This window comes from Bos javanicus, chromosome 3 (assembly GCF_032452875.1).
Source record: "Bos javanicus breed banteng chromosome 3, ARS-OSU_banteng_1.0, whole genome shotgun sequence".
NCBI classification, from domain to species: Eukaryota; Metazoa; Chordata; class Mammalia; order Artiodactyla; family Bovidae; genus Bos; species Bos javanicus.
The window spans coordinates 49,847,008-49,871,177 of NC_083870.1; the positions used below are offsets into that span (position 1 = coordinate 49,847,008).

At 45.6% G+C, this 24,170-nt stretch overlaps 1 protein-coding gene and 1 pseudogene across 1 annotated transcript in view; one reads left to right on the top strand and one right to left on the bottom strand.

The window, feature by feature from the left end:
* ABCA4 (ATP binding cassette subfamily A member 4) overlaps positions 1–19,968 on the top strand; it is a 144,453-nt gene extending 124,485 nt beyond the window's left edge. Inside the window, exons 39-50 of the mRNA XM_061411147.1 lie at positions 2,710–2,833; positions 3,559–3,688; positions 6,871–6,991; positions 7,419–7,481; positions 8,849–8,955; positions 10,995–11,136; positions 12,776–12,910; positions 13,792–13,895; positions 13,983–14,075; positions 16,031–16,280; positions 17,575–17,661; positions 19,165–19,968. Of these exons, the coding sequence (XP_061267131.1) occupies positions 2,710–2,833; positions 3,559–3,688; positions 6,871–6,991; positions 7,419–7,481; positions 8,849–8,955; positions 10,995–11,136; positions 12,776–12,910; positions 13,792–13,895; positions 13,983–14,075; positions 16,031–16,280; positions 17,575–17,661; positions 19,165–19,200 (1,392 nt within the window). The 3' untranslated portion in view covers positions 19,201–19,968. The remainder of the gene's footprint in view (positions 1–2,709; positions 2,834–3,558; positions 3,689–6,870; positions 6,992–7,418; positions 7,482–8,848; positions 8,956–10,994; positions 11,137–12,775; positions 12,911–13,791; positions 13,896–13,982; positions 14,076–16,030; positions 16,281–17,574; positions 17,662–19,164) is intronic.
* A 3,311-nt stretch (positions 19,969–23,279) lies between these two features.
* On the bottom strand, positions 23,280–23,930 carry LOC133245040 (poly(rC)-binding protein 1-like; annotated as a pseudogene).
* Positions 23,931–24,170: the final 240 nt, after the last annotated feature.

Sequence of the window (24,170 nt, forward strand, 5' to 3'; positions counted from 1 at the left end):
GAGTGTGTGATAGTCAAGCAGAGCCAGGGACAAACTCCGTGTCTGTGCATTCTTAGTGTGTAAATGAATGTTGCTTCCTCCCTTCCTTTATCCCTCCCCTCTTCCCTTCCTTTCTTTGTTTCTTTAAGCTCCTTGTTCATTCATATGCTCTGAATGTCATGGTTTTCTGGACCCTTTCTGCAATTTATAAAGGACCTTTCATAATTCTAAGCTTTTAGATCTTACTTCTTCAAGAAAGTATCCTTGGGGACTTTGGGTCTTAGATTTTACATACACAAGGTAACTCATTCATGTAATTTCAGAATTTAAAAAGAACAGAAAGGCATACATAAGTCTCCTCCTTACTCCTGTTTCCCACTTGCCTAGTTCCATTCTCCAGAGGCAACGTTTTGTTTGAATTTCCTATGTATTCTGGAGTACATGCATGGGTGTTCAGTATGCTGACATATAAACGAATACATATATGATCTTTCTCCCAATTTCATACACATATTGTAACAGAAAAATATGAAAATTAATCCTGAGATTAGGCTTAGGAATCTGTAGTGCTGAACGACCCACTTTATGAGCTGTGCGGTGCAGTTGTCACATGCACACCCGCAGACTGCTCCTTGCCCAGCAAGAACTGGCAGAAGGAGTACTAACACAGTGGCAGTGCCCAGGGCTGTCTTTGCTCTGCGCTTGCTCCCCCGGTCCTCTGTGTCTCAGCCCTGGCCGTCCTGGAAACACTCCCGAGGATCAGTGGGCTCTCCCGTGTGCCTGTGTCCCCAGCACCTCTCTTGCCCTTCTCTCTCAGAAGGTCTTCGCAGTTGAGAGGGTGGGCACCAGCCAGCACATCTGCACACCTGTCCTGTGGCCCCTCCCCCACGCCTGCTTCCAGGCCTTGCTGGGAGGACCCAAGGCAAACCTGCATTAACCATCCAGTCCCATGGCTTCCGGAGAGCAACTCTTTCCCTGACTTCATCAGGCTTTCTGTAGCCACTAAGCAAGAAGCAAAACCCCAGCTGTCCCATGACTGATAAAAAATGTACCACATCACAGTCAGACCCCAGAAAGGAGGTGGATGAGAACACAGACTCCACTAATGACCAGAGCATCCTGGAAGACTGAATATGCTGCTCTTTGGAGTTGCTTTTGTCACAGGCTCACAGCTCACCACATCTTGATAGAGTGTGTTACTTCAAAATAAAGAGCTTAAACCAACTCAAAACATCCCACTCCTGCAGACTGCACTCATTTAGCCAACAATTACTGAGTGCGTACCCCTCCCCTGCATAAAAAAGCTGGCTGCTTCCCCCTAAATTGTGGAATAGACGGATGCTGCAGAAATTCCCAGAATCCCACAGGAGGCTCCTCAGGTCACAGAGACATCCACTAGGAGAGCACTGTGTGATGAATGTGCCAGTATAAACCAGTGTGGCCCCAGGAACTCCCTTCCGGTGAGTAAATGATCTGCATGCTGAATTAGGAACCGATATAAGCGGAGGTTCATAACCTTCCATGAGACAGTGTGTGACAGAACATCGAAGGAGCAAGACTGATAAAACACCACAGACCAGAGTAGGCCAAAAGAGCTGGACTATGGGGTCAGCAGGGCCTCGATAGAGGAATTCAATTCATACCTGGCTTGGAATAAGTAGTATTTTATTAACCCACTTAATAAACCGTGAAGTACCTACAATGAGCTAATCAGGTGTCAGGTGCTTAGGAAGGACACCAAAATAATTTGGACCCAGTCCCTGCTCTCTGGGCAGCAGTGACTAGTGCAGAAAATATGCAGGTAGAAAAAAAAATTAATCGTGGTGATGTGGTAAGTCCTCTAAGAGAGGGTTCGATGTTTTTCCATGGGAACTGGGAAAGGTTTAGGCGAGAAGAGAGTATTTGAGCTAGGTTTCTAAAGAAGGCCAGGAATCTACCAGAGAACAGGAGGGGAAAGAGCATTCTTTTCACTAATAGCAATGGTTAATAGAAGTTACAAGTGCAAGGGCCTAGAGATAAGAACGTAGTGCCTTCCAGGAAGAGTGTGGGGGGACGGTGGGGAGGGTAGATAGACGGCGATGAGGTGATGTAAGCAAAAGTGCAGAGGCCAGAGAGGAAGGAGGTTGTACGGCAGAGATGGGCCAGAAAAGCAGGTCCACCTCAGCCCCTTGTGTCCCTCTGCCTGACACTGACACTTGAGGCTCATGCAGCAAATACAATCTACCACCTGAAAAATAAGTCCCCCAGCACAACCCAGGCACCAGGGAGGATCTCCGGCCATCTTTTCTGCTGGTGACAGTTGCAGACAGCCATTGCTGTCCTTTGGGAGCTGAGAGGCAGAGCTAGAAGATGCTCAGGGGCCCTCTCCGCTTTGGTACAAGCTAGGCTACGACACTGCCAGCGACAGAGCCTGAGCCCCAGCGCAGCCCGCAGCTGTACCAAAGGAGGGAGAGTTCAGGCCACAGGCCCAGCAGCTGCTGCATCTCCTGGTAACAAAAGTCTGGGAGGCTTCCTGTGTAATTTCAAAGTGAGTCTGCAGTGAAAGCTCCCCAAGCAGGCTGCTGGCTAGGGACACCTCCTGTGAGTATTCCCAAGCCTCCTATCTGCTTGACAGATCCCTCCAGCAGCCAGGCCCCTCTGGCTGCACACCATCCCCTGGCCCTACTCCACTCAGGAGGGGGCGGACAGGCTTGGCCCCATCACTGACTGTCCTGCTTTTCTAAATTTCAGACGCTGCTCAGGATCAATGCCATGCTGAGGAAGCTGCTCATTATCTTCCCCCACTTCTGCCTGGGCCGGGGTCTCATTGACCTGGCACTGAGCCAGGCAGTGACAGACGTCTATGCCCGGTTTGGTGGGTAGCAGTCATGTGGCCCTGGATCCTCCAAGACTGGGAGGGCTCCAGTGGGAGTTTCTATGACCAACCTGCAGCCTGGACTGGGGCTGGAGGCACCTGGTTGGTCTGGGATTTTTTCCTAGAAGGAATAATACTAGATAATAATATAGATATTTTTCCTAGAAGGAATAATACTAGATAATAATATAGATATTTTTCCTAGAAGGAATAATACTAGATAATAATATAGATATTTTTCCTAGAAGGAATAATACTAGATAATAATAATGATACTAGAAGGAATCAGGGTGCTTCTGTCCATGGCTGAGAAGCATAGGAGGGATCAGGGACAGTTCCTACTCTGACTTGAGCCAATATGAGACTCGGATGATGGCTCAGATGGTAAAGAATCCACCTGCATTGCGGGAGACTTGGTTCAATCCCTGGGTTGGGAAGATCCCCTGGAAAAGATCATGACAACCACTCCAGTATTCTTGCCTGGAGAATCTCCATGGATAGAGGAGCCTGGCGGGCTGCATGCAGTCCATGGGGTCAAAAAGAGTCAGATACAACTGAGAAACTAAACACAACACAGAGACTCGGGTTTGTCACTGATTTAATCCCTCGCATAAGGCGTGGTCTAGCTGAGCCTCGTGTTGTAACTAGGTCTTGGGACGGCTGGGGCAGCGGGACGGCTGGGCAGCAGGACTTACCTGTCGTTTTCTGGTGGTCTGCATCCCCAGGTGAGGCGCACTCTTCAAATCCATTCCAGTGGGACCTGATTGGGAAAAACCTGGCTGCCATGGCAGTAGAAGGTGTGGTGTACTTCCTCTTGACGCTCCTCATCCAATACCAGTTCTTCTTCAGCCGATGGTATGCTCCGCCACCACCCCGAGGGCACCAAGCCCAGCTCCTCACATCTGTCAGTCAGGGGACTTGATTTCACATCCATGTGGTCGTCTCTTTCCTCATGAGCCCCACTCCATAAAGACTGTTATGCTCTCAAAGCCTGGCTTGTTCTGAATAATGCAAGGAGAGACACATTAAAACAGTCACATTAGAATTTGTGAAAATTTTAAAGTGTTTAGAATACAGTGCAATTAATTTCAATCACTAGTATTTAATCCCATTCATTTAATAAACATAATCATATTAAATTGGATCATAGCATCACAAATGATAATGATTAATTGATATCCAAAGTACTAGGAAATCAATACATGCATTCATGAGGAAATAGACAAATCAGACCCCTTTGCTAATTAGAGATTTGAGAGTCGGGACAGGGCAGAGGGGGGAAGAGAGTAACGCGGTGGGTGATATTTGAGGTGAAGGCGGCCAGGTGCAGTGTGGCGGGGGTGGAGCAGTGGTCATGCCCCCCTGGTTGGGGAGCAAGAGGGTTGTCTGCCAACCCAGACCCAGCCCAGCCATGCCTTTCTTCCCATTCTCTTGCTCAAGGCCCTGCCTCATTCTGAAGTGGGTGCTCAGGTTTCCAGAAGGCAGCCCCCTCTGCAACCCAAGTTGATATTTACTGGCCTCGGCTCAGAGCCCTGAACTGCAAGTCACTGGGCACTCAGAACAAGCTTTCCTAGACAGTGTTTGTCCCTTACCCTCTTACCCTCTCAGGCCAAATGTGGTCACATATAAATAAAGATTCAGAGGACTTATCTTTAGCTTTTAATCCTCAGGGAATTGAGTTATTGGAAAGAGGTGGAATAAGATAATGAATGTCAACACACTTAGAATAAAAAAACATGACCAGAAAGTGATTCTAGCATGAGGATTTGTCCATGGGACCCTCAGTCCTTGCAGGCCCTGCTCTGCAGCTTTGGCCACCTCTTTTTTTTGAGGGGAGGCACCTCTTTAAGAGGCCTTGGGTGGGAGAGAAGCAAGAGTTATTTACTAAAATAGACGCATTAGCTTCAAACTCTGGTGTCAACACATCAAGTGTGTCCTTCTGTATCAGAGCAGAAAGAGGACCAGAGAAGTGTTCCGAATCTCTGGCTTCAAGAAGACAACAGTGCCCATCCTGAGAAACAACCAGGAAAGGAGAGAAATTAGAGGAGGGAAGAACGGGTGCTCTTGGTAGTGGGTATGCCCACATGTGGGGAGTTCAGGATGGCTGTGAAAGGAGAGGGTTGGGGTGGGGGTGGTGAGAGATGAGTCTGGAGAAGAAGGCAGAGTCAGGTCATGAAATGCCCCCTCACCTTGGTGAGGACTTAGAATATAAGCCTGAGGACAGCAAAAAGTTGTTGGGGTGTTTTAATCAGGGAAATGACATGATCTGCAAGCATTAGAAACAGAGAGATCAGACAGGAAGCTGCTTTGTTACCTAGGCAAGAGACAGGGGTAGCCTGGAAAGGAACGAGGGTGTTAGGAGATGAAGTAAAAGAAGTTGATGGAGTAAATAGTAAGAAGTTTGTTAGACAAAACTTTGTAATGAACTGGATATGGCCAGAGATGGATGGAGGAGAGCATGTAGGTCAGGGTATTCAGGGTGTTCAGAGAAGAGGCTGTGTTGTTAAGGATGGTGAGATTCTGCTCCGCAGGGCAGGAGAACAAGAACACTGAGCCGTTGGAAATGCCTGCAGGAGCTGGGAGCTGGGAAAGCCTAACCTGGGCTGGGAGCTATGGGTAGATGGGTAGAGGGAGCTATGGGTAGATGGGTTGGTGGAGGAGTCAGTCCAAGAGATAAATGGGTAAGATCTCACATGCCACCCAACATGGCCAAAAAAAAAAACACCTTTTAACGTGTGGGGAGAAAATTTAGGTATCTACTTAAAGCTTTTCAAAGTTATGTTGAGTGTACATATTCAAAAGGGTTTGAGTATTACTGAATTAATTACTGGAGAGTAATTGTGCTGCAAGGGAACCATCCAGTGCAAGGAGGCAGGGCTCTGAGCTGCAGGACCTGACCTGACAGAAGCGCCTGCCCCCCTGTGAACCTATCTCCTCAAATGGACAATAAGGAGATTGGATATAATTCTGCTACTCTCTGTTTCTTGAGTCACTAACTGAGTGGGCCAGGCCATTTGGAATGTAATTTCTCTACCAATGTTGTTGTCGTTCGGTCACTAATTCACGTCCGACTCTTTGTTGACCCCATGGACTGCAGCACGCCAGGCTTTCCTGTCCTTCACCATCTCCCAGAGCTTGCTCAAACTCATGTCCATTGAGTCAGTGATGCCATCCAAACATCTCATTCTCTGTTGCCCCCTTCTCCTCCTGCCCTCAGCCTTTCCCAGCATCACTGGTCTTTTCCAGTGAGTCAGCTCTTCTCATTAGGTGGCCAAAGTATTGAAGCTTCAGCTTCAGGATCAGTCCTTCCCATGAATATTCAGGGTTGATTTCCTTTAGGATTGACTGATTTGATCTCAGTGCTGTCCAAGGGACTCTACCAATAATAACACCATTAACTGCAATAATAAAACCTTCTACAATTTTTTGAATGAAAAAAAAAAAGGAGAAAGATTAATGGGAGGATGAGTGGGAAAGGTAGGTGGGGCCTGACTGCAGGTCTCTGGGATTTCAGCTGAGGAGTTAGGGTTTTAACCTACAGCTGATGGAAAACTATAGTTTGGGACAGGAGATAACCTGATGGACTAAAAGAAGTAGGAGGCTTGGTTGCTAGTAACTATCATTTGTTGAGTGCTTACCATAGATGAAGGGTTCTATCATGACAGCAGCTACCACGTTTTGAGTCTTGACTTTATGCCAGACCCTGTGCCAAGTTCATCTTTACCACAATCCCATGAGGTAGACGCTCTTACCACCCTTCCCTGTCTTATGGTTGAAGGAGGCGAGGTTCAGCAACATCCCCACAGTCACAGACAGGGAGGCCAGGACTGGAGACCAGGGCAGACTCTGGTCTCAAGCACTTGCCTTCTCTGCCTAATGCCCGACACCTTTCCTGTGCAGAGTCCTTTTGAGAGCCAAGCGATAGGCGTGGAAGGCTGGGCTGGGGTCGAGGCCAGTGAATGAGCAGAGGGTAAGATGAAAGGACAGCGCTAAGGACACTGTGCACCAGCCCCCTCCGTCCTCTTTTCTTCCTCTAGGACTACCGAGCCTGCAAAGGAGCCCATCACAGATGAAGATGACGATGTGGCTGAAGAAAGGCAGAGAATTATTAGTGGAGGAAATAAAACTGATATCTTAAGGCTAAATGAACTCACCAAGGTAAGGGAATAGATACAGGAATGTTAGTTTGGAGGTGCCAGTTGGACTAAGATGGCACGAAGCTGTAATTTACCTTCTGAAGAATAGGCAACATGCTAATGCAAGCAATTCCTTTCCCCAGTGTTATGTGAGATTGTCATCTTTGTTATAACTAGTCTTCCAAGAACTTTCAATGCTCTTTCCCTAGCATTTATCTTGAGCACTGACACAGGGCCTCAGCAAGAGCCGCTGCAACTGAGCCCTGCTAATGAATCTTCCTGCACTCCATTTCTGCACAGAGGCTCAGCTTCAACGCTCTCAGCGCTCACAGCACCTCTGTGCACATCCATGTCGATGTGTAACCTTCACCTAAGCCATCGTTTGCTCTCCTGCCCTCCCCCTGTTTAACCCTCTGTTAGTCCTCAGTCCACTTTCTCTGATCTTGCAGGTTTATTCAGGCACCTCCAGCCCAGCAGTGGACAGGCTGTGTGTGGGAGTCCGCCCTGGAGAGGTGGGTACTCTGTGGGCCACATGTGAAAGAACCTCAGGAAACCAGCTCCCATGCATGTCTCTGGTCCCCTCTGAAACAGAGCTGATCAACAGACATAAAACACAAGCCACGTAGGTCATTCTAATTGTCTAGTAGCCATAGGGGAAAAAGCAGGTGAAATTAGTCTTAATCATTAATCTTGTCCAATATATCTGAAGTAGTATCAGATATACTTACTTCAACATGTAAGTCATATAAAATGTTTTTTATATTTTACATTATTTTTTGTTACTGTTCTAAATCTTCAAAATCTAGTGTGCATTTAAGCTCATAGTACATGTAGATGCATTTCAAATGCTCAGCAGTCACTGTCAAGGAGGGAAATTCTGCTTCCTACTACCCTTTTAGGTTCTGGAGCCAGGGCTCTGTCAACTGAACTGATAAAGATGGAGTAACGAGAGAAAAGCAAAGAGAAAGCTTGTTAGCATGTGCACATGCGCAGGAAAGATGACTACCCCAAAGGGGTGGTGGGAACTTGGGCTCATGTAGCACCTTAGCAGAGGAACAATACATTTTTAGGGAAGTTACAAGGCAAAGGAGATAGACTTACAGTTTCTAGCAGGGTGGGTTGCAGGCAAGTGTATGGGTAAACTGTTTGTGACCCCATGGACTGTAGCCTGTCAGGCTCCTCTGTCAATGGAATTTTCCAGAATACTGGAGTGGGTAGCCACTCCGTCTTCAAGGGATCTTCCCGACCCAGGGATCAAACCCACATCTCCTGTGTCTCCTGCATTGCAGTCAGTTTCTTTACCATCTGAGCCACCAGAGAAGCCCTGTATGTGTAAATAATGGCAGATAAAGGCTAGTTATTAAAGCTTGTGATATAGATTCCTCTAGTGTCATCTCTCGGAGAAGGCAAAGGCACCCCACTCCAGTACTCTTGCCTGGAAAATCCCATGGATGGAGGAGCCTGGTAGGCTGCGGTCCATGGGGTCGCTAAGAGTCAAACACGACTGAAGTGACTCAGAAGCATCAGCAGTGTCGTCTCCAGGCTAGTAAGAGTCTAAAGTTGTCTCCAGTGATTACTTTTGTCCATCTTGATAGAGAGGAAAAGGGAACACCTTGTAAATTTATGTCCTGCTTTGAGGCAAATAAGGAGAGGGCAGACAGCTTGTCTTATATCTGCTTCTTCCGATTTGCCTTCAGCTTACAATCACCCTCATGCCAAATGACACATTCTGCTTCCATACGCCATAAATGACTAATCACCTTTATATGGCAGCATGGGTCCAGCATGCCTCCCTTCACCACATACACTTGCCCTGGGGCCTGACACTCTGACCTTCTTGGGCTCCAGGGCAAGGCCAATTCTGTGTGTTCTCCCTCAGTGCTTTGGTCTCCTGGGTGTGAACGGAGCTGGCAAAACCACCACATTCAAGATGCTCACTGGGGACACCGCAGTGACCTCAGGCGATGCCACTGTCGCAGGCAAGAGGTGAGTGTCCACTTATCCTGTCTCAGGGTGTCTCTCCCAGGTCCTGAGGCACGTCCTCGTCCCCACCCTGTACCTGAGGATGACTCTGAGAGCCTGAAAGATCTGTGTGGAGGTACAGACCTCCCAGCAAACACGGTCTGAAAAGTCTAAGACTATCTGGAGAACTGAATTGAATTGTGATTTTTAAAATATTCCTCCATTAGCATGAATTCTCAGAAAATTCTGGAAGCACCAAATCAGTGGTCATCCTTTGTGGGTCATAAGCCTCTGACCCTTTGATCATGTGATGAACACTGCTGCTGCTAAGTCACTTCAGTCGTGTCCGACTGTGTGTGACCCCATAGACAGCAGCCCACCAGGCTCCCCTGTCCCTGGGATTCTTGTACCTATAAAAATTGCTTCCCATTACCTCTCTTCATATGTTCTTTACAAACAGTTTCAGGGAATTAACTGAGCCCTGAAGCACAGTTATGACCCTACAGGAACCCCTAGGACCCAGATTAAGAACGTCTGTGATGAAGCACCCTTTCTCTGGGTTGAGTATCTACATGGCGCTTGTTCAGGAGCCTTGGAAACTTTAATCTGCATTTGCTATTTCTGTGCCAACACTTGGCTTTGCTGGCCAAGATTCTTTTATAAAGGGAGAACTGGCATGTGCTCTTGGATTCTGGGAGAGTGCCTGCTGCTCTCTGAAATAAGGAACATGGAAACAGACTGGTCTTGGACAGGACAGGACAGGACAGAAAACATGAGCTGGCATTGTCTGCCTCTTTACAAGCTGCTCCTGGAATAGCAGAGCTCACACATATTGTGCCCAGAGAAAATCTCTGTCCTGGTTTATGAGTGGAGTTAGGCACTGCTGACATGAAACCAACTTCTGCTTACCTGGGAAAGCCATCATCAACATGGCCCAATGCTCCCTGGGTGAGGAGAGTCCTAAGCATTCTTCACTGGCTCGGACAGGATGAATTTGGTTCCCCAGCCTTCCCAGCCTTGATGTTGGGTCTAGAGCAAAGGGAATGGCAGAGGTGGAGCCAGGCCATGACTGGTTCCATCTCATCTTCAGATCTAGCTTGGCCTACAACCAAGTAAATGACTTCATGATGGGAAACAAAAGGGGAGAGGGCAGGGAGTGGAGAGCAAGGGGATGAAATAAGATTTACCATGAGACATCAAAATGAAACACAGGTAAAGTCAAGACAGAAGCTAGAAAGAAACTATAGGTTTAAGGCACAGGATTGGGGCTCTTAAGTGTAGTGGTTCCAGTGGATTTGGTGAAGTACCCTCCTTGCTTCCCTGGGCGATTTTAACTGGCCATACCTAAGAGGTTCTGTCATAGTAGGGAAGGACATGGCCTCTCTCCGTCCCATACCATTGCATCTATCCTTCATTCTTAGACCCTAAGCTATGAGAGAAGGAGGAAGAAAATTGGACCAGTCTATGGTCAGTTTGTTTTTTCATCAAGGCAATATATTTTTTAGCAGAGGAGAATATATTGATTAGAGGGAGTTGATAGAACTCACTTCATCTCTTCATCTCTTCTGCCAGTCTCTTGCTCTGTGTGGTGATCTGATTGGTTCCTCTTTCATTGACAGTATCTCTGTCATTAAATACAAGTTGAAAAGTTCACTTCCATTGGGAAGCATGCATCTTCTCTAGCTACTTCCCAAATATTTGAAAGGGATCAAAAAACTTTGCTCATTTTCTTAAGTTTGATCTTCCCTTTGTTTTTAAATTCACATATGAGGTGATCCAATCTAAAAGCACAGCTGTCTTCGGGTAACAGGTATTCAGTTTATCCTAGATAGGGGAATCTAGGAGAATCCAACTGGATTCAAAGCTCAGAACTCCTGGAGTTTATCAGTTTCTAACCAAAGAGCCCCTACTTTGATTCCTAAATGTTGTTCACATTTTTAAAGCAAAAATGGGAAAAGAAGAGAGGGAGCTTTATTATCGTTTTGGCAGAAACTCCTCCAGTCCCAGATCTCTGGTCACCCATTTTGTGAAGGAAACCCACTAATTGTTTTTTCTTCTTGCAGTATTTTGACCAATATTTCTGACGTCCATCAAAGTATGGGCTACTGTCCTCAGTTTGATGCAATCGATGACCTGCTTACTGGGCGAGAACATCTATACCTTTATGCCCGGCTTCGAGGTGTACCAGCAGAGGAAATTGAGAGGGTAAATTAGCTTGCTTTGTTGTGTCCAGTTAATAGTTTGGTAAACCATGAACCTGCTTCATGAGAATGCATTTATTTAGATATGGGAAAACTAGAGCATGCTATCCATTAATTCATTCAACAAATGCTCAACTGAGTGTCTGCTGTGTGCCAAGTACTCTTCTGGAAAACAAGGGCATAGCAGTCAACAAAGCAGATGAAAAAAAATTCCCACCGTCCTATCTAACAAAATGATATATGCATTTACCCTTTGATCCAGCCATCCCATTGCTGGGCATTTACCCTGAAGACACACATCCCACAGTACACAAAGACGTATTCAAAAATGCATATTCACTACACTTTAGTCATAAAATATCGGAAATAGCTAAATGTTCAGGTATATAGGAAATTGAATAATTTATGCCATAAATACATGCAACAAGGTCTTATGCAGCTATTTTTAAAAAAAAAACAGGATTTCCCTGATGGTCCAGCAATTAAGACTCTGTGCTTCCACTGCCAGAGGCATGGGTTTGATCCCTTGTTGGGGAACTAAGATCCCACATCCCGTGCCTGGTGTGGCCAAAAAGAAAAATCAAAACCAAAAAAATAGCTCTGTGAATGATACCGACTTTTTTTCAAGCAGATACTGTTAAATGAAGAAAGCAAAGTGTAAAAGAGCACAGGTAGAATGCTACTTTTTCATGTAAGAAAGTAGGACAAATAAGAAAGCATAAATATGTCTGCTTACCTTTACAAATAGAGATACAGGAAGGATTAACTGGAAAACAACGAATGTGGTGATCAGCATGAGGGAAATAGGGTGAAAGGGAAATGGGAGGGAATAACACTTCTGTCAGGATATTTTTTTGTATAGTTTTGTATAGTGATTGTATAGATTTGTATAGATTGTATAGATTTGTATAGTTTTGTATAGTGATTCCAAACTTTTGGAATCACTAACATTCTACATATTCAAAAAATAAAACTAAATCAGTAAGAATGAGAAAGAGGTAAAAGTGAAAACAAAAAGAAATCCTAACACTGAAAGCAAATTAAAACCAATTAATCCAATTTTATTTCAAATGAATGTAATAATCATACGGAAGGGGAGGAAAAGAACTAATACAAATAGCTGATGACACAATATTTGATTGTGTATCCTCGGTCCTGGGCAGGCAGAGTGGAGAGAAAGAACTACAAACAAACTATGAGCTCTTCTTAGTCGATTTGTTTTTTATAGAGGCGTGGGCAAAGCACTCCTGAAACAATCTTACATGTTTTACAGGACTAAGTAAATGAATGAGTGGGTTTATGTCATTTGGAGCCAGAGTTCTTCCTCTTCCACTCCTAACCATAGTCCATCCAGGACACTGGGTAAGAGGCGTTGTCCTGCTCTGGAAAGGCTGAAGACTATTTCTCAGGGAGTTGCATCCAATGGATGTGAAGCAGACCAAACCATAGTGGGATCTAAGGATCTGAGGGTGGAAAGGAGACGCCTGGCCCTTGAAGGCCATGAGCCACTCCATAAGTCATCACGTTTCGGCCTCACTGGGTCTGTCATCCTGGAGGAGTGAGATCTAGGAGCCCAAGACTTTGAATTGGTGGGGTGTTTGCTTGTTTGTTTTTCCCAAATGGGATTTCTTTCTCCTCCCTAGGTGACAAACTGGAGTATTCAGAGCCTGGGCCTGTCTCTCTATGCAGACTGCCTGGCCGGCACCTACAGTGGAGGAAATAAGCGGAAACTCTCCACAGCCATTGCGCTCATAGGCTGCCCACCACTGGTGCTGCTGGTGAGGACCCTGGAGGCCACCTGAGGGCCTGTGAGAGCCGAGGGCTGCATCTCTGTGGTTGAGCCGGCAGATTTAGGAACTGCAGCAGTCTCTGTCTGGGTTGTTCCTATACTGCTCATGTTGAGTGAATCAGTCCAATGTTTGATTCACAGCTCTTGGGGGAAACCAGAGTCAATACACAGTATTACTTTGAGTTCCTGGGAAGCCTCTAGTGGGGCTTTAGGCTCACAGCAGGAAAATTCAGCCCTTCTGCAGAATGTCAGTGACTGGTCAAAACTTACTTCTGCCTGAGGAGGACTGTGAAGGTGAAAGTTGCTCAGTCATGTCCAACTCTTTCTATGGACTGTAGCCTGCCAGGCTCTTCTGTCCATGGAATTCTCCAGGCAAGAATACTGGAGTGGGTTGCCTCTTTGAGGTCCTAATTGGACAGGAGCGCTGGCCTGGAGCAAAGGCTCATGTGGTTCTCGCCAAAGCTAGACCAGGCCCAAGGCCCTTTTCCCAGGCAGTCTGGGGTTCATGAGGGCATGGGTCTTGAAGGGACCCTGAAAAGTCACCTGAGCTTTCTTCCTGCCTCCTTGCAAGCACATGTAGAGAATTTTCTTTTCTTTTTTAAAAATAGTTCTATCATTGTTTTAATGAATTTTAAGTCATTCATGGGCTACAGATCTAGAGGCGTGCTGATGTTTCTTCACGCTCCTGATTCGCCCCCTGCCTTCCATGGCCTGTGCTCCCTTCCCTGGCTCTTGCCCACTGGGGAGTGACTTTGTGCACTATCTGCCAGAGAGCAATGTTGCTCAGAGAGGAAGGTGCAGCCAAGGAGGGTGCAGGAACTGGGGGAGGCTGGCTCCCAGCCTGGCCCTCTGCCCTCTGCCTCCCCGCAGGATGAGCCCACCACAGGCATGGACCCCCAGGCACGCCGCATGCTGTGGAACACTATCATGGGCATCATCAGAGAAGGGAGAGCCGTGGTCCTCACTTCCCACAGGCAAGAGATTCCCAGGGGCTGAGGTGGGGCAGGCGAGTGATGGAGTCCAGTCCTCTCAGCCCTCACCTGCTCTCTCCCTGCCCCCAGCATGGAAGAGTGCGAGGCCCTGTGTACCCGGCTGGCCATCATGGTGAAGGGCGCCTTTCAGTGTCTGGGCACCATCCAGCACCTCAAGTCCAAGTAAGGATGTTGTGGGGGGTTGCCTTTGTTACCTTCGGGGGAGAAGTGGGGAGTCAACAAGGCCCTGTGCTCTTTTCTGACACGTGAGATGTCTTGCTGCTCCCCCATGCCATGGGCAGAGGTATCTGAGCCTGATTCTGCAGCAGCAGGTGGAGAAAACCGGTGTGCTGAATGTAGCTTTTCTTTATTGGGCTAACGGCCTGTGGCTGAAGGCTTGCTGAGGCTCCAGATGGGAATTCTGAAAGGGGAAAATGCAGAGCCCAGTTGGGATGAGAGAGGGTCATTACTACTGCCTCATTATCACACCACTTATCCCAACAGTCCAGAACCCGTGACCTATTTAATGAGTCCACAACCAACATAGGAGCAATCCAGAGACCAAACAGCCTGAACAGTCAGTTTCTTTCTGGCATGTCATATGCTTTTTTTTCTCTTTCTTTTTTATTTTTTAAATTATGAAAGTATTATAACATATTTACAGGAGACTTGGAAAATACAGAATCATATGCTTTTGAGTTTGGGAAATAACCATGTATTATATGACAAACCAGCAATGCCAGTAATCTTTAGTAGGATTATCCTGTCCTGATAAATTGTAAACTGCTATAAATAACGTGTTATTAATAACAGTTTGTGTGCCAAAGTGGACAATCACTTAAAATAAAATTTGGATAATAATGCCATACTCCCTTGCCTTCTGATATGTTTTATAAACTAGGAAGGGTGGACTTTAAATTATTACTTATTTATCAAACACGTTTTGAGAGCCCAGAATAGAAAAAGTCACCATGGCAGTTGGTGAAAGGAGGAACACATAACCCACTGCATCTGTGCCAAGACACTTCACCTCGATGTTCCAGGGGAGTGTCTTGCACAGCACACATCAGGCTTCAAACGCATCACATGCAACAACAATTGAGGTGAAGGTCTAATAGGTTAGCTGCATCTGGGCACTAGACCCATAATGTCTTGGGTAACTACAGCTTGGACACTATACAGGGACTTCAGCATGTGAGGTCACCAGACCCATGTCAGCAGCTTCCAGTGTCCACCTGCTGGAGAACGGATGCTCCCTACCCCCTTTCCCTCTCAGTCCTCAGTTTCCTGTAGGAGAGCAGGTGAGCGGGAACATTCCTGTGTGAGGGATGGTCACTTTTCTGGGGGTGAAAGGTAAAGGCATTTTATTGTAAAGGGAAACAACCCTGGAACCTGGATGGAGCACTGAAATAAGTACACCATGAGGTAAATGTGAAGGGATGCCATCTGGCCGTGCACTCACTCTCTAGTGGACCATTTATCCACATGCGAGTGACCTGGTGAGTGAAGGAGGGAGGCATCCATGGCCCTGGATCTGGCAGCTCCATTTGTTCTGGAAGCTTCCCCAGGGAAGCACTGCCTTCCCAAGCCTTTTCTCCCACCAGGCCAGTCTCTTAAAGGCCCAGGCAGTCTTTCCACCTCTGAGGAAGCCCTGGGCAGCCTGTGATCTCTGCACAGGGCTCAGACAACCTTTGACTTCAGCACATACATTAAAGGGAATGGAGCAGGGAACACCTGTGTCTCCAGAAGGTGGACACAGGAAGGTGTGACATAGACCTGGAGACCTACTTCACCACATGAGGCATTAAGACCTCTAAAAACTAGTGTCAAACCACCTCTCCAGGAACCATCATGGCCCTTTTGGTCCTAGTTTTAAACATGCACACAAGATCTATTTTGGTTTAGTTGCTAGGTTGTGTCTGACTCTTTTGCGACCCCATGGAGCCCACCAGGCTCCTCTGTCCATGAGATTTCCCAGGCAAGAATGCTGGAGTGGGTAGCTGCTTCCTTCTCTTCTCAAGATCTATAGTATGGGCCTTTAATCCCCAATATTTGTGATAAGTCTAGTCCTCATTTCAGGATTTCCTTAGATCCAGCTGCTAACAGGCCTGTTCCACACCGCCATGTGCATCCCCCAGGTTTGGAGACGGCTACATTGTCACGATGAAAATCAGATCCCCAAAGGACGACTTGCTTCCTGACCTGGGTCCCGTGGAGCAGTTCTTCCAGGGCAACTTCCCAGGCAGCGTCCAGAGGGAGCGGCACTACAACACGCTGCAGTTCCAGGTCTCCTCCTCCTCGCTGGCCAGGATCTTCCGGCTGCTCGTCTCCCACAAGGACAGCCTGCTCATTGAGGAGTACTCGGTTACGCAGACCACACTGGACCAGGCAAGGCTGGGGGGTGCCCAGCTGGGCAAAGCCTGGGCTGCAGTGCCCAGCTCAGCTGGAATCTACACAAGGGCAAGGGAGGATGTGCCCAGGTGCCAAGTCCCTCTGTCCATTAGGGCAAACTTGGAAACTCAGAAATGGTTTTCTAAGAGTATTTCAGTCATCAACAGACTTCACTGACTTTTTTACAGCATTCTTCCTCACAACACTATGATGTTTTTTCTCCTTCCCAGTTTGTGGCGATGGCCCTTTTATCCTTTCAAATCATCTCTACTGATGCTTAATTTAAATACAATAGAATGCACCTATTTAAAGTGTACAATTCAGTGAGTTTTGATAAATGTATGTGCCATGTGTCAGGTTTTTTTAACGTGATCATTTTTTATTGTGGTAAAATATGTATATAAAATATATGTAATTATCATTTTTAAGTGGCATTACTCTTCAGCGGCATTAAGTACATTCATATTGTTGTACAACCATCACCACCATCCATCTCTAGAAATTTTTCATCTTCCCAAACTGAAACTCTGTACTCATCAAGCAGTAACTCCCAAGAACTGCTCCCCTGGCCACTGTTTTACATTCTGTTGACTACTCTACATACCTCGAAGACGTGGAATCACACAGTATTTGTCCTTATTTGTCCTTCTGCGTCTAGCTTATTTCAGTTAACATAATGCCCTCAAGGTAAATCCATGTGGGAGCCTGTGTCAGAATATCCTCCCTTTTTAAGGTTGAATAATATTCAGTTGTATGTATATACCATGTTTTGTTTATCCATTCATCTATATGGATGTTTGTTTCTGGGTTTCATTGGTTTTTATTTGTTCTTTTTAAAATAAATATCCTTAAAGATTACTCAGCATAGCAGTAGAAACAGGCAAGTCCCTGCTTACTCTCTGAGGAGCTGGCTCCCAGCACCTTCTTGCCAGCATAAATAGATGGAGGCAGAGACAAGAGTTGGTCACACTGCACATTGAATTGAGAATAGAAAACTGGAGCGATCAGCTCCCGTCTTCCTGGTTTTGATTTTTTAGTTATTCCTGTAGAGGTTTAGGAGGCTACCACTAGCTGAGACTCTGCCTCATTTACCCATAATCCTCTTGTGGGCACGCCTTTGGCTTAGCTCACAAGTCTAAGAAGAAGCCCTGTACCCTGGGCAGGACACAGGCTGCTCCAGCAGGGCTGTACATTAACTGTGGGAAACAACAAAGTGAGTGGGTGGGAGGGTAGGTAGAGGGCGCCCTTTTCTGGAACTATCCACCTACTTTTGCCCTTCTCTTGCCTCCAGGTATTTGTGAACTTTGCTAAACAGCAGAATGAAACTTACGACCTCCCTTTGCACCCTCGAGCTGCAGGAGCCAGCCGACAGGCCAAGGTACCCCTGCCACCCCTTCCCTGTCCACTGCTTGGGGCAGATCCTTGGCTCAGGGACCCAATTGACACACTGGGCCTGCAGGGGCCCCAGACATGCCTCCTGCAGAGAGTCCCACCCATAGCAGCCCTCACCTCCTCCCTGCCACTCCTCACTTGTCTGGGCCGAAGGTAGCTGTGTGCCTTCCTTTTATAATCAGGAAACTTTTGGATGGTATCGGAGAACATTTTTGAAAAGAACTTTCTCATATATTTTTGCTTATAGCAAAAAAAAAAATTGGATTTTGGAAATAAGCAGGGAAGATAGGAGAGAATATTAAAATATTTCAGTTGTTGGGATACTTGACATATACATCTGGTCTTATGTTTGAGTTTCAAAGTAAGGAAATTAACTGGCACTCATTTCACTGGTGGTCTCATTTGGCTAAAAATCATTCTCTGTTTTATGAAGAGGGCTCTTTGCTCTTTATAAAAATTTCAAGATGATGAAGGAAGTAACAGTAAAAGGTATGTATCTGGCCTGTCATAACTCTTGGGATACGTGCCTCCACATTCCTGCCCTAACACAGCACCCACGTAAGGAACACATTCATCCCAGTTCCCCAGAAAGAGAACAAAAGAGAGCTGGAGAAAGTCCTGGAGGAGGCGACCTAAGCCTGGGGTGTTAAAGGATCAAATTAATTCAGCCATCCTCTCCTGACTTACCTGGAGAGTAAATCAAATAAAATCAAAGTATGTTTTTCAATAAGCCTAATTTCCCATAAAGTTCTCATTCCTTCCAGTTTCCTGATTGTGAGAAAAACCAGGTGCAGGTAATGATCGAAACATTCCTTTCCAAGGCACTATTTGTGATGCATTTTCCCCATTTCTCTTGACCAGCAGAGACCTAATGGCTACTTGGCAAGGCTGACTTTGCCCAGAAATACCTACGTAAAGGCATCTGTCCAGGGAAAATTAGTTCTGCTGAGATTTTCCAGCCATTCTTTCTGATTTATAAATCTTATATTTGCTGTTTACACCAGCAGAAAATTATTCTTTGAAAGTAGTTGCAGTTACAAATTCCTTTTGTAACTCAAAATACATAATTTGGTTTCAAAAGTTTTTCCTAAAACTGTCAGTGATCTCCTCACCCCCAGCTGGCATGTGCCCTCATAAAGGGGTAATACCAGGTCATCTCTGGACCTGACAAGGGGCATTCATGATCTGTGATCTGCAGCAGTTAACTCCAAACTTTCCCTCTTACTAGATGTGATCGTTTTCTATTTTGTCTGTCACATTTTAGCATACAGATACTAGAAAACCTACTGCAGTGTATATTTATTAAATCAGCATTTTTCCATAATAAATGTGTGGTTCAAAACCTAACCCTGACTCTGTGACATACAACCTTTATAAAGCTTTGCAAAACCCCTCCTGCAGAGCATTGTACATAAGTAAATGTCACGAAACAAATAGTAATTATGTTTTTGTTTACATTATCCCATTTCAAAACAATTTTCTTCTATAGGAAGTGGACAAAGAGAATTCTGCACCTCAAGGGTGACCTTAATTATGATTTCTTGGCTTTTAAGACAGTAAGGACATGATAACTTCCTTGGGCTAAAAAAACAAACCAAAGGCACCATGAGAAATGTTACAGAGGGTGTGGCTAACACACATGTCAACATGTACGTGCATGGTGGGGCATGAATCTTTAAAACATCTGGATCGTAGAGTCAGAACCTGCAGGATCATCGGCTCCAAACATTACAGACAAGGAAATAAACATAACCTGTAAACTTGGATGATCTGATAGACTTCAGTGCCCTCAGCTGAGCTTCCTTCAGAGCTTGACCGACGGCTATTTAACTTAAAGTCTAAAAGCCATCGAACCAGAACACCGAGATGAAGAGAGTCCACCTGATCTCCTTCTACACTGCCCAGGTTTTCTGCTGCAGCTTAAAAAGAACTGTAGGCAGCTGAAAGTGCAGGAGCCTTTGCCATATGGTCATTCACACCAGCCAGCATAAGCAATCCCTTGGCAGCAGAAATGAACACAGAGGAGGCACACAGTAGACTCCAAATGGAGGCTTTTTCAGAAGGAAACAGGAACTGACTCGCTCACCTGAAACACCTGATGGGAAACTTACCCAACCAAGGAGTACAAAACGCGTTTCGTCCAGACCACAGGAGAAGCCTTGGTCTGTCTTCCTCCTGCCCGTGGCTTCCATACTGCTCTCATTTCAAGTGGATCTGCTTTTTGTGTGTGTGTATGTATGTGTGTGTTATTTTTCAAGAGAAAATAAAGTGCAAACATACTTTCAACAAACTATCCCAATTCACTCCTCTCCCTGCGTGCACGATCTGGTGTAGTTTTGGACATTCCCTATACCCATAACTCTTGTCATCATTGCATGAGCTTATGTGAGAGTAATTGCCCCAGGAGTGCCAGTCACAGCAAGCTTCTGTAATGAGCTAGTCTCGATGTTCCATGTCAAGGCTGCTTCACAGGGTTTGAGACAACACCCAACTGGCAATGCATGTAGACATTATCCACTGTCAGCTGGGTATTATTTGCATCTAGGTTTAGTTCCCTGGTCTGGGAACTAAATCCTGCAAGCCACAAGGTACCACAAAAAATAAATAAATAAAAATTTTGAAATACTAGTCGTGAAACATAAGCAGGGAAACCTCGAGAGGGAGGAGGCATGCACATACTTAGCCTGGGTTTGAGGAGAATTCAAGTTGGAAATTAGACCCAAATCTCCTAAGAATATGTTTAATTTATTGAGAACTTTCCCAATCTGGTTTAATAAGAGAGATTTACAAAGAAGAGGAGGAGAAAATGGAAAGAGTCAGTTTAGAAAACAAGACCACTTGGGAGGTGTTTCAGGAGTATGACTTGCTGCCATATTTTTCTAATTTCCTGTTCTTCTTTGGGGAACTCAAGATTTTAGAACAGCTGAGATTAAGAGGATCTCTTTCAGTCTAAGTAAAGAGCTCATAGAGAGCTTGGTTTGTTCCTGCTACTCTAGATCTCCTAGAGAAAGAAGAAGAGGAAAGCGGGGCAGAAAACAGGTCAGCAGAGCGCTGGGCTTGGGAGAAAGGGTCTCTGTGGCAGCCTAAGTATTTGCACCAGGACCAGTGAGGAGGAAGTTAGCACCAGCAGCCTGAGGGGCTTGTGGAGAAAGGGGAAAGGTTTTCCCCTAGAAGGACAGCAGTATCCTCTTCCTGAAACAGGCCCCAGAAGCTCTCAGCCCTCTGGACCCAGGCTATTTGGGGCTTGGTTTCCTCAGTGTGGTACTTCAATGCCTCAGCAGGTCCTCTGAGATGAACAAGACTCCTGGTATCCACAGGGCGTAACTGCTGCCACATTTGTCCAAGGTGTTTGTCAAGTTCAAGAAAGCAGAGGCACTAGAAGTTTCAGATTGAGACTTAAAGGGTTGTAGAGCTAAAAAAAAAAAAAAAAGGCTCAGTTTTCAAAGATGAAATCCTTATGTAATTGTTTGATTTACACTGTTTGACAGAAAAGGAAACCAAGTCCCAGAAGGATTCAACTACTTGGCCAGCCATCCAGGCTTCCCTTCAGGCCTCACTCTGGTCCTCCTCTGGTTACTTCACTCGCATGTCTGAAGACACATGCCTATCAGACCCAGAATTCCCTGCCCAGCTGGTGTAAAGTCTGCCTCTAGGGCCCAGTGGGCCTCTTTCCTGGGTCATAGATGGTCCTTGACCTCTCAGGTTCAAGTCTGCTCATGGCTGAGGGCCCTTGGGAAAGCAGGAAAGCGATGAAAAGAGGGGTAAGCCATGGGGCAGCTGGCTCTGCATCACCACCGTCCAACACAGGACTCCAAGGAATCCAAGAAGTTGATAGTTGAGCCTGCCTCACCAAGGAGCGCGTTATTTAGCAGTTTCTTTGCTTAGTTTATTACTTTAAGAATTGAGACATACATGATATGGGAATCCCTCAAAGCTACTCTCCTCAGAGCCTTTCCCAAAGCTCACCATGACACATACTCAGCTTTTCAAGCAGCTGTCTGATATCAAGGCTCAGACATGTGTGTCTCATCAGTCAAGCTTTGGCCAAACCAGTTATCCTCTTGGTTCAGCACATTAGCAACTTTCCTAAGGGACCACAACACCTTGTAGCCAAATCCCTTAGTCCTGGCTTGTGGTGAGTTTCAGGAAGGACACGTCATCTACAAAGCACTGCACACACAGCACCTAGTTGACAGGATCCCTGGCACACAGCTCTGCAATTGTGCTATTCTCATTTTCCGCCAGAGCTTGGAAATCTCTGTGGTCTTGAATGATACGGACTGCTGAGTCCATCCTCTAATGCCAGCTAGAGAAGGAAAAGATAAGAGAGGAGGGAAGAAGAGGGCAGGAGCATCCAGTGCTCCACATCCTGGGTCTAAAGCAGGGCACAAGATACAGCCAATGTCTCTGTGGTATTAATATTCTCATGCGTTATTGTTCAGTTGATAAGCAATGTCCAACTCTTTGGGACCCTATGGCCTGCAGCACGCCAGGCACTTCTGTCCTCCCTTATCTCCTGGAGTTTGCTCAGACTCATGTCCATTGAGTCAGTGATGGTATTTAACCATCTCGTCCTCTGCCGCCCCCTTCTCCTTTTGCCTTTAGTCTTTCACAGCATCACGGTCTCTCCAGTGAGCCAGCTCTTCACATCAGGTGACCAAAGTATTGAAGCTTCAGCTTCAGCATCAGTCCTTCCAATGAATACTCAGGGTTAATTTCCTTTAGAATTGACTGGTTTGATTTCCTTGCAGTCCAAGGGACTCTCAAGAGTCATCTCCAGCACCAGTTTGAAATCATCAACTCTTCAGCGCTCAGCCTTCTTTATGGTCCAACTCTCACATCCCCACATTCTCATGTGGGGGTCATCAAACTTTCTGAAGGGGCCAGAGAGTGCAATGAACTAAATGAATTGTTTCCAATTCATGCAATGGATGCTATATAGCAGTGGAAATGAATTAATTAAAAATATATATTTCAAAATAGATAAATCTCAAAACTTAATGATTAGCAAAATAGCCAACAGCAGCAGGATAGTAATAGCAAGACCTTCTCTGGCTACTCAATCTAAATTTTCAACTGTCCCATCCCCATTCTGACATCATACCCACTTCTATGCTTTTTCTTAAATCCTTGGAAGTTATATTATCAAACATACTGTATGTTTTTACTTTCTCTTCTTGTTTATTGTTTCTCTGCTCCCCTAAATACAAACTCCATGAGGGCAGAAATTTTTGTTTAGTTTCTTGTTTTTTCTGGTTGTTGTTAACCAAACCATTTTTAATTTTTAAATTCTTGGCACTACAGAACTAAACTTAAATGTAACATTCTGCTCTTACATTTCTTATCAACAAATATAACTATACTTCATGAGCCAAAAAGCCCAAAACAAAACTAAAAACAGAAAAACTTGTGAAACTAAATACGAATCCCAGCATTAACAGCTGAACAGAGAATGTGATTTTTAAATTTTTAGCAAATGATAAAAAGTTGTATAGAAACTGAACACTTAGAAATAATTTAAAACCTGAAAATCACTGACCAGAAATCACACAATTCGATTATATGGACACAAGATTAAAAGTTTATGAGTGAACCTACATTGTTCTAGCTACAGCACCTGCCCTTCTCAGAGGAAAGCCTGGCATTGATTAGATTCTGGGCCACACTAACACTGGCCACAGAATCAGTGATAGAAATCTGCCTTCCAGGACAGCCTTCCATTGGGTCAGCAGTTTTGATCTGGGCCCTGGACATCTGGCAAATCTCATTAATGTTGGTGCCTTGGCCCCTGACTAACCAATTAAGCTATTTAGAATGGTGCGTTAGTGGGTGGTTTGACTAAAGGCATCCAAACTTGCCCAATAGGCCTTTTATCTCTGGAAAGCTGGAGTCAATTCTGGTAAATCCAGTCTCACCACGAATCACAGCAAAGTGATGCCATCTGGTTTAACTTAGCCATATGGAGTGGAGAAATGGTGTGTTGCCCTTGAATTGAGTAGGCATGTAGTCGTGGTTCCTCCGGGTCATGGGTAGTGTAGGGGTAGCTTGCAGCATCACTGCACCCACCTTGGCAGCCCTCACAGATGACAGATATCCGGCATGGGCTGGTACAAATGGTCATGACTCTTCATTTGGGGACCCAGAGAGCATCTCTAGCATGCCCAGGCAGAGCTGCTTGGCACGCTCGGTGATAGAGCACAGCATGCCAGCGATGATGATGGCCCACTCGGTGAAGCTGCCCAGCATATTTCCCATCCCCAGTGTTAAAAACAGTGCCTGGCCGTAGGAGCCACTCAGTAAGTATCAATATTTGTTGAATTAATGACTAAATAGTGTACCCTGACATTTTTATAAAATCTAAAACACATGAAAACACTAAAGATTATTCATAGATACATGTGTGTGCAGTGAAATATATTATGCTTGAGGATTATGAACACCAAATTCAGGTGTGACTGCTTCTAGGTATGAGGGAGGGAATGACATTCAGGGTGA